At 39.8% G+C, this 10,474-nt stretch overlaps 1 protein-coding gene across 1 annotated transcript; it reads left to right on the top strand.

Annotated features, from left to right (window-relative positions):
• The first annotated feature begins 2,483 nt into the window (after positions 1 to 2,483).
• On the top strand, positions 2,484 to 9,915 carry LOC147869238 (CMP-sialic acid transporter 2-like). The gene is made up of 14 exons (XM_087327638.1): positions 2,484 to 2,655; positions 3,409 to 3,472; positions 3,553 to 3,664; positions 5,777 to 5,856; positions 6,779 to 6,854; positions 7,719 to 7,819; positions 7,914 to 7,985; positions 8,098 to 8,146; positions 8,460 to 8,501; positions 8,625 to 8,746; positions 8,846 to 8,905; positions 9,233 to 9,281; positions 9,499 to 9,593; positions 9,705 to 9,915. Exons 1-14 carry the CDS (start codon positions 2,598 to 2,600, stop codon positions 9,754 to 9,756), a joined length of 1,032 nt encoding a protein of 343 aa, XP_087183764.1. The 5' UTR covers positions 2,484 to 2,597; the 3' UTR covers positions 9,757 to 9,915.
• Positions 9,916 to 10,474: the final 559 nt, after the last annotated feature.

Below are 10,474 nucleotides of genomic sequence, written 5' to 3'. Positions count from 1 at the left end.
GGACCTGGCAATGCTCAGGTGGATAGCGTACATCAAGTCCCTAGATCCGGAAATACAACACATTTCCTGAAAAGACAATGCCATGGCCGACATGCTTTCGAGGGCGCGATTCGACGACGAGGGCAGCATGGTTTCGGAGGACGAGGAAGTAGGCGTGGACTTCTTCGAGGCGGCTTACGTAACAACCGAGGGGGGGAGCACTCCGACACTTAACGATTTTAACGAGAGCAAGTACGACGGGGAGTGGCTGCAGTTTGGAGGATTCTTAAGGACGATGACGCCGGACGCGTCATGGACAAAGAACGAGGCCAACCGGATCCGGAAGAAAGCATACCGATTCTTTCTCCGGGATGGATACTTGTGGAAGCACCCGAAGAAGAGAAACGACATCCCGCTCCGAGTAGTGGCGATGAAGGAGGAACAGGAGGAGTTGTTGAAGGCCTACCACGACAGCCCCTGGGCTGGACACCGTGGGACGTGGGCCACGTTCAAGAAACTAAAGGGGAAGTACTGGTGGTCGGGACTGTACCGGGACATGCATCAGTTCGTGACAACTTGTGAGAGCTGTCAGATACACTCCATAGTCCGACATCGGGATGAGCTTCACCCTACATACCCTTCGGCCATCCACTTCAAATGGATGGTAGATTTGGTGACAATGCCGATGGGCATAGGGTAGATGCGATATCTGGTGCTGGCCCGGGAGAACCTGACGAACCAGGTGGAAGGCCGAGCCCTGCAAAACAAAACGACCGAGGCCGTGTGTCGGTTCCTGATCGAGGACGTGATATGCCGGTACGGGTGTGTCGGGAAGATCGTGGCTGACCGCGGGGAGTTGGACGCCAAAGAGGCCGAGGAGCTGTTCGACCGGTTAGGGGTCAAGCTCTCGCTCACCACAGCATACAATCCGGAGGCGAACGGGAAGGTGGAGCGCGGACACGGACCGATCGTCAAAGCGCTAGTCCGGGCATGTGGAGGCCAGGTTGGGAACTGGCCACGACTGTTACCCTATGCCTTGTGGGCGGACCGGACAACGCACAGTTCGGTAACCGGGTTCATGCCGTCCGAGCTCATGTTTGGATAGAAGCCAATCATGCCGATGGAACGGACGATCTCCTCTTTGGGCGACAGTGGACCGGAGAGACGAGATGAGTCGGGAAGAACTGCTAGCGACGCGTATACGGCAGCTCGAGCGGAGGCCAGAGGACGTGGAATGAGCGGCGGAGAGACTTCGGACGGTGAGGATGAGGAACAAAGCCCGGTTCGACCGAACGCACCGACTCCGACCAAAGAAAATCGAGGAAGGCGACTGGGTGCTAGTCTACGACAACAGCCTCGACAACCAGCACCGAGCAACACAGAAGTTTGCAAAGCGGTGGTTCGGACCTTACGTGGTAACGAGCGCCAACGACAACGGGACGTATCACCTAGCGGAACTCGACGGTACGAGGATGGCGATACCAGTAGCAGGGAAGCGGATCAAAGCGTTCAAGAAGCGCCACGACGGCGAACCGGATCTAAGAGGCCTGGACAACGACGACAAACAGTCCGAGACGGAGGACGAACCGATGGACGAGGAACCAGAACCTGGACCGGTTTCCTCCAACCAGAACCCAAATTTGGCGCATACCGGTGGATGCGTGGTTAGGTGGGGGCGGATGTCGTGAAGAAAACCGTCCCTTAGAGCAATCGGTGCATAGCGCGCGTGAACCGGCTCTTCACGCGTGCGCGCCCTTTAATGTATATAATAGAGAATTAAGTACAAAGGCATATCCTAGGTAGTTACATTCGGTAGGTAGGAAGTTAATGAGGGAAACGGCTCCCTTCTTGAAGTTATAAAAGAGAGGGAGACGCGGGGAGAAAGGGATCGCGCATTGAGGAGGACGAAGTGCTGTCGGACCGTAACCGAATACTTCTCCTCTGTTTGTTCTCTATTGCTCTTCTCTGCAGGTTTTCGGGAGGCTCGCGCTGCTTCGAGGAACGCCCGTGTGCTTCCGACAGCACCTCCATCCTATCCCCTTTTGTGCGCAGACGAGCAGGCATCGACATCTGTTCGCCGGACTATTCGGTTGTAACCGCTCGCGTGCTCTGTTGTTTTTGTGTCATTTGTTAATATACAAACATTCGTGTCTCTCTGTCTCTGTGTCCATTCGTGTCTTCTGCGTTGACGGGCCGTGTCCCTGTGTTTCTTTGCTCATACGTAACCGGTCGTCTCTCTCTTTCTCTTTCCCCTCCTATCGCCTGCTCTTCGGTTCAAGACCCCGGTGGTCCCGCCTCGTTTCTCCATGCACGCGCGTAACAACGCGACAACGTGAAATGTAATATTTTTGGGTCTAATGGGCCATATTTGACCTCCGAAGACGATAATATAATCTACCTATCTATCTATCTCTATCTTTGTGACTATGTTGTGATTGTGTCTGTCTATTATATGTACAACTACATACATACTACTCCCTTTCTACTTCTTTTACTGAAAAATTTAACATAAGCCAGAAGAGCGCCATACCCCCCAACCCAAGTAGCTCCGCCTCGCTCCTCGACATCACTGTACAGATCAACAGATCGCTCACATTCGTCCCTGCTGCCTCTCCGAGATGACCGAGAAGATGCTTCTGGGCACCAGGATCCCCGAGCTGGACAAAAAGGAAGATGGTACGCTTCGAGTTTTTGTTCTTTCTTTTTACATCTGTTTCTCTTTTCTCCGACATGGAAATACTTTCATTTCAGCTAGCATTTCCAATATTCTGCAGCATTTTCACTATTTCTTTTGTTTGAAATGATTTTAGATTGCTGCATTTTAAAGGTTTCTTCTGATACCGTTTGTTAGAAATGAGTTTGCATCACAGCATTGCTTCAAATTTTATTTTTTTTCATTGATTTGGTATCGCTGCATTTTGAAATTTTCTTCCCAAACTGTTTGTTTTATTGCATATAGTGTGCATCACTCCATGCGAGTCTTCATCAGGATTCAAGAGTTTTTTTTTCTACAGAAAGAAACCTCCTTGAAGTAAGCATTTCTCGAGCTTTCTCTCAGCATCAACAAATTCTTTATCAAACTGTTTGCTTGGATGTCTATTAAGTGCAAAACTGTTCTTGGATCTTAACTAGCTTCAAGTTTGATCCCTTTTACATTCATCCTACAAAAAGAAATTGGCTTTGAAGCCTTTGAAGAGCTTTAGTATTGGTATTTACAAATTTATTCTGAAACTCTGTTTTGAATATGTATTACGCATAGAGTGAAAAGAACGTTAAGAGTTTCTCTTTCTATCATTGATGTCATGACTTGTTTACTGAATCTTAAAGTCTATTCCCTAAATCCACTTATTTTATATCCTCCCTCCCTTGAACTTTTATATTAAATTCTCCCTTGTGCATTTTACACATAATGAATACATGCCATTGCAGATTCCCTTCATGTGGATATCAAGTTCAATGATGCTCATTCAAGCGTGTCAGAATGGAAGCGCAAGTAACCGATTATTTTTACATACTGATATCTCCCCTTAATGTGACAACAAAGTAATTGATGTTTTCGTTGTATGTGAAAAGGTCCATGGTCACGCTTGCACTTACCATCTTAACAAGCTCACAGGGGATCTTAATTGCATGGTCAAAGAGGGCAGGAGGCTATGATTATAGTATCACAACTGCTAACTTTATGGTCTCTCTCTCTACATGTATCTTTGTTTGTTTGGTCACTAGGTTAAGCTGGGAGTTGATAAAACTTTTCCATATCATAAACCCAAATTATATATACATTGATGAAATCTCTCCAAAATTTGTTCTTTTTTATTACAGTTAGAAAAGGATGAAGCTATTTTACTAAATCAAGAGCTTTACTGAACCTTTTATATTTATAAACGTGCTCCTAAATTCATGCTTTAGAGTATGCTTTTTAGTTGGAGAGACACATTCCTTTGTATTAATTAACCAATGCCCTAAAATAGCTAGATTTGAGTGAGCTCAAAGCAGCGTAAAAGATTTCGACTACATGTTATTGTGGGAAAAACTAAGTACCCTGGATTAACTCAGGCATGACAGAAAAGAGGGAAAAATTGCAATATATTACTCAGACTTCATATAACTGAGAGAAAGCAGATGAATTGACCATACAATTGCTTGAGAGGTTTCTGCCAAAAGATTTTATGGAAATACGAAAACTTAGGGGTATTTGAGGAATTAAAGAAGAAAATCAGAGGTACATAACAGCTTTTTCCTATTATTAATGGACAAGGAACCCAAATCACTAGATTTTGAGCTTATTATTAGCTACTTTGGGAGATAACATTAAAAGTTTTTGCAAGATTAGGATATATAAGGTGATAAACAATGATATATCAACATTTCTGAAGATGCCCAAATGACCGATGAGACTGAATAAGAGATCATATAGGAAAATGGTGTATCATCTTGAAGAGCAACGAATCAAAATAAAAAAAGTAGCAAAACTGCCTAAGGTACCTTGGCTATTCCTCACGCATTTCGCTAATGGTATGCACATAGACATTCCATGCAGTCAAGAAAGAATACACATGTTCCCAAGCTAGAGTTGAGAGGAAGTGCAAAACAAAGGCTAGATGAACTTGTTGGCCATATGTAATAATCAATCACCCGGTTGGAAGATAATTCATTGGTTCGATTATGTGTGTTGTGACTCTGTACTGCCAAGTCTTTTAGCAAATACGCCAACCGCGACCTAGTATTACTTGTGTTTGACAGTAATTACTGATGTTGTAACATGTCCAGGAGATTCACTGTGCTAGGTTGTGAGTGGCACCTCTGGATTTGGGGGTACAGCCATTACATTGATGGCCCTCAAAATGCATGCTCTGTGATACGTTTTCCTTCTATGCATACTCTGTCTTGAGACTTACATTGTTGACTGGAAGGATGATGCTATTTTCTCATCTGGTTACAATATTGTCTTTGTCACTTTGGTGTGCAGTCAGTTCACTAAAATCACGATTCATTCTCTGCCCTGCACTTGTGATATCTTTCTTGGGGAGCAGTACTTTGGTAACTGCAGAAAGTTTGGTAACATATGAGTCTATATTGTAACCACGTCTTTATGCTCATAAATTCTGGATATTCCACAGACACATTGAACATGCTACCATGCCATGACCTGATGGACCATCATAATGATAGTCTCATATACAGTTTCCAACATCATCTTGTGGTGTATCTTGAAGAGAGGGTGCTCCCACATGATTGGTGATGTGTGTCTGTCTACATTGGAAGTGCTGGTCACACTGTATGAAATTTCATTTGATTTGTACTCTTAACTTTGGAGAGTCAATGAAATTCTCTTTCTGGATCTTCCCAATAGAGGAAAGGAGTTAGGCTTTTCTCTTAGGTTGTAGACCCTTGCATTGTCCTTGATTTTGATGAACACTGGATGCTGCTGACAGATGAAACCGCCACCTGTGTGCAACATGTCCAGTGATAGATTGCCCACTCTATATTTTAAAAGAATCAAAGCTGCTACTTCACGCTGCTTTTATTAAATATCTCCTTATATCTAGAGGCATGAGTAATTAGAGATTCTGTGCTCTGAGATCAATAGATGTCAGATGCTAATTCACATTGGCTTTATTCAATCTTTCTTACATGTAGAGGCCATGCTAATTCAAGATTCAGTGTTATAAGGTCTATATCAATGGCCCTTTCTAGATCTGTCTTCCCCCCCAGAAACTGTGCACATATTCAATGTTTTGTCTTCTCTGCAAGGTAACTTTGGAGATAAGATTCTAACGTTGTTCTTTTTTATCAGGTAGAACTTTTGAAGTGTCTCATCTCTCTTGCATCCTTGATTCAAATCTGGCGCAAGAATGGTGTTAATGAAGACAACAAGTATGAAACTTATAATTGGTGTTCAGTGCTCCAAATGATCAAATTTCAAATATTATTCGTAATATAACAGAAACATAGGATTTTGTATTCATCACTTTCTTATTACTCAGTTTGGAGTCTAATAAAAATGTAGAAATTCGATTTCTTCCATTGAAATGAAAATCGTGATAATTGTGTAAGAAGAAACAACCAATATTAGTAACCTTAGCGCATGAATATGATTCTCTACCTTATTTTATGCTCCAGTATTACCTGATTTATGGACAGTTTTCCTCATCAGGTAGTACTGATGATTTATATTTTCTGTTTTAGTTTAACCTGAGGGAGGCTACGAGAGGGTAGTGCAATTCTCTAAGTAAATTAAAGAAAGGGCTAGAAAGATATGGCTAAAAGTTTCAATTAAGGAATCAAATATCATTTTACAAGGTAACTTGAGATGTTGAATTCGACGTCAGAGCTTCAGTGAATATAATGCTGTCACCAATTGTTTGATGAGGCTAAATAAGTCAGACCAAGAAAATCTGTGATATCTGCCCAAATGTAGCGTGTATTTTGTGTCCTTATTTTTCTTGAACCTTTTATGAGCTCCTTCTTGTTGCCTTTGTCTTTGTACCCATGAGATTCTCAGACAACAATTTCCTAGCCCTGTATACTACTAATTACATGATTTTTCTTACTGAGGAATACTATAAATTATGAAGAATCGGAGTGCTATTATCTGTTATTTGTAATGTGGGGCCATCTATACCACATGCCAAAATGACATCCCTTTCAAACATCTTTGGTTACTTTTATGACAACGACTGTTAAAATATGGTTTTGAAACTTTATAGTCTTATGATGTATGTGATGTTTGATGTTTTCGAAACTTTATAAGCTTAGTTCTACACTTTAATGAATACTTGAAGCATCTTCCGTGCAGGTTGAGTATGTCATGGGAAGAGGTTAAGGTGTATCCCATTCCTGCCGGTTTATATCTCATAAAAAATATCTTACAGGTAGATCTGTTGATTTTATCGTAGTGTATCTACTCAGGTTGATGCACCTATAAACCTAATAAATTCAGTTAAAATTAAAGGTAGCCAAGGAGTAATGATCCCTATGCTTTGATACCACTAGTAGTCCAATCCCTAACCACAAAGTATCAAAAGCTGCATATGGTCTTTTGATATTTTGAATTTCTCTGCATATAATATCCCTAAGTATCCTGTACATGAAGGGTGTACTCTTTCTTTAAAAATAAAGATTGTCTGTAGTTCACTTATTTCATCTCCATTTCTCAGATTTCTCTGCGTTTGTAAGTTTAGAATATTATGCTGGACACTGTCGTATCTACGTGCGTTGTATAGAATATGTATCTACACTTATATGTATGCATTCTTACAAATGTGTACTTATGTATGTCTGCATGTCCACGTTTTGGATGGTCTATGTATCCGAGCCCATGCATTAGCTCAATAGAGTATTTGCGTGCATTTTCCTGATATTGGAATGGGATCATTATATTTCCTCTCATGCGTGCATCTTTGTTTAGTATTTTTCATTGTTATTTGTGTTTGATTTTGTTGAAAACCATCATTGTCTCTGCATTTAATGCATGCGTCGTAGATTGTTAAGACTAAATTCCAATATATCTATTTGTCACTTTTAGTAGAGAAAGGATTATGCTTTTGTCTATCATTTGATTATAAGGGCCTTATTAAATGCATGTGTGAATAACTTACACATGGAGCTCAGTTTTGTCTGTCGATGTACATGATTTTAGGTTTTCCCTCATTTTACGTTGCAAGATTTTCTGTAAAATAAATTGTTTCACTCCACTGAAACATGACATCTAATCATATGTTAATTATTGTTTACAGTACTATGTTTTCTTGTATGTCGATGCCCCAAGCTATCAGATATTGAAGAATCTGAACATCATTACAACAGGGGTACTATACAAGCTTTTTCTCCAACGCAGGTAGCATTTCAGTTGTGCTTACTCCTGCATTATCTCAGTATTATCGGTGTAAAATCTCATGATTTTCTTATTACAATCTGATGTCTTCATACAGACTTACTGCAATCCAATGGGCAGCATATGCTCTTCTTGCATTGGGCTGCACCACTGCTCAGTTGAATGCCTCGTAAGTTAAATGAGAAATGCAATCCTTTTGTTTAATTACAAGTACTTATTTCTGTTCCATTTAGTTATGTGCCTTCCACCATGAAGTTTGAAAACCAGATTTTCTCTTTCAGATCAGAGCATGTCCTTCAGACCCCATTTGAGGGATGGGCACTGGCAATTGTGAGTGTATTCTTGATTTTGTTGCTTTAAAATTGCGAAATCATGATTGTCTCAATATTATGTCATATTGGGTGTTGTCATTCATACCATCTTCATCTTGAAGAATAATTTCTATAATTAAATTTCTATATGGAGAGTTCATGATATATAAAGTCATCCCATGGTCACAATCTCTGTTTTGAAGTCGAACACAATTATCTCATATGTATAGCATCAGGTTTAACCTTGTTGTCTGAACATATTGGCTGCTGGGTCTTTGGTTCTTGAACTAGGCAAGATTAATGTTGCAAACTGATGCTTTTCTTTTATGCAGATTATGGCATTGCTGAGTGGCTTTGCAGGTGTGTATACTGAGGTAACGGCGAAGCTAATTGTCTTTACACACAATTAGTTGCAGTTATTTTGCTGCATTGAATTGATTTAGGTGTTTGATATTTTTCTTCATTTTTTGTATTATGTTGTTTTGCGTTGTCAACAGGTCATAATTAAAAAGAGGCCTTCACGTAACATCAATGTCCAGAATTTTTGGTTATATGTTTTTGGAATCATCTTCAATTCAATTGCTATCTTCACTCAAGACTTCGATGCTGTAATTGAAAAGTATGACGAAGACCATTTTTATTCTTTTTGAAGATATATGATATTTACTAGATTTCATATATAGTCATATAATCACCTGACAAAGGAATACGTATGCAGGGGCTTTTTTCATGGATACACTGCTGTAACTGTTTGCATGATAGTAAATCATGCTTTGAGGTAAAGTACACAACCTGATTACTTGTGCAAATGAGTGAAACCGAGGTAGAATGCCAAATTTAATAGACAAATAAGGAGACACGTTGATGGATCAATGGTGAGATTGGGATAGTAGAACACTTTCTTCTATGGGTGTTCTTTTTTCTCCATTTCTTTTATTAGGAAGCATCTGTCTTGAGTGAGATAATGCCCGTGTTTTTCTGATAGACACAACAGGTTATTTGTAATACCTACTTAATAATAATTGATTGCGTGGTCGTTTTTTCTCTCATATAGAGAGTCTAATTGCTTGGCCATAATATCACATTCGTCTTGTGATTGTTTCAGCGGGATCGCAGTATCCATGGTTATGAAGTATGCAGACAACATTGTAAAGGTGAGGAGAAATTTAATTTTGTAATTACTATTTCACTGCACTTAAATTATTCAGTAGATTATTGTTCTTCTTTATGAAGAACTCCAAAATACTCATGTTTTTCTTCTTTTCCCCAAATGTCCCTGCGTTTTATTATTTTCTGCCGATGCTCCCATGTGATGAAGGGGCATGAATTCGCCATATTGTTGTGTTTATTTATCTATTTCCTCTTTTTTAGGTTTACTCCACATCTGTGGCAATGCTTCTGACAGCACTTGTGTCCATGGTGCTTTTTAACTTCAAATTGACACTACCATTTGTTCTCGGATCTTCGTAAGTAGTTAACTCCATTGTATCTGTTGGTACTATTTATAATGAAATAAGAATGCAAAATTTTCTCTAATTACATATATTTATTAGTGTTTCGGATTATTGTTGTTTCAGAGTGGTGTCTATTGCTGTTTACTTGCATTCACATGGCAAAGCTGGCAAGTGAATGAGCGATTGTGGATTAAGATTTTGAAATCTAATATGTTTATAATGAAGGCGGAATGGAGATTGATCACTCATGCAGGACATACATTTTCGCGGCTTGTATTTATATTGTAATATGCCATTGGAATGGAGCTGTTGATATAAAAGAAATATTTTTTGATTTTGAGTGTACGCGCTTCTATTAAAAAATTAAAACATTAGTGTGCATAAAAGATTGAACTCATTCTTTTATGTGCATTTTAACTCCTGACATCTTGCCATAAGTTGTAAAATTTCATAGATTTTTTTATGATAGGCGACCCTATTACATGAATTCATTTTCAATGAAATAAATTTTTATTGATAAAGTCCACATCAGAACTTAAAAACAGTAGAGTAGCATCGTGATGCCTGTTCAAAAGTTAAATAGGAGGCTACGAATTACAAAAAATCTAGGTTTCCATTTGCCGAAATGTTTCTACCATGCACATCCACCTACTAGCCTCCTGTTCACGATATTATATGCTCAAAGGGGAGGGAGAAACACAATTGTTGAATAAGCAAGAATAAGGCTAGTATGGATGACATGAATACATACCAAAGAAGTGAAATGGAGTTACAAAATTGGTATGAAACGTGTAGTATGTTTGGTATGATTGACAATTCCCTCTATGTTGAATGTATTTCGCTCTGGTGTTGGTGGGTATGAATTAATGATGATATAATATATATATTCATAG

This window comes from Azolla caroliniana, unplaced genomic scaffold, assembly GCF_043228905.1.
Source record: "Azolla caroliniana isolate FFs.n. ecotype wild unplaced genomic scaffold, voAzoCaro1.0.p SCAF_1, whole genome shotgun sequence".
NCBI classification, from domain to species: Eukaryota; Viridiplantae; Streptophyta; class Polypodiopsida; order Salviniales; family Salviniaceae; genus Azolla; species Azolla caroliniana.
This window is presented reverse-complemented; position numbering and strand designations above follow the sequence as displayed.

Coding starts and splice junctions, on each gene's coding strand:
- LOC147869238 (XM_087327638.1), top strand. CDS start 2,598: ATGACCGAGAAGATGCTTCTGGGCACCAGGATCCCCGAGCTGGACAAA. Junction 8,906..9,232: donor ATAGTAAATCATGCTTTGAG/GTAAAGTACACA, acceptor TGATTGTTTCAG/CGGGATCGCAGTATCCATGG. Junction 9,594..9,704: donor CCATTTGTTCTCGGATCTTC/GTAAGTAGTTAA, acceptor TTGTTGTTTCAG/AGTGGTGTCTATTGCTGTTT.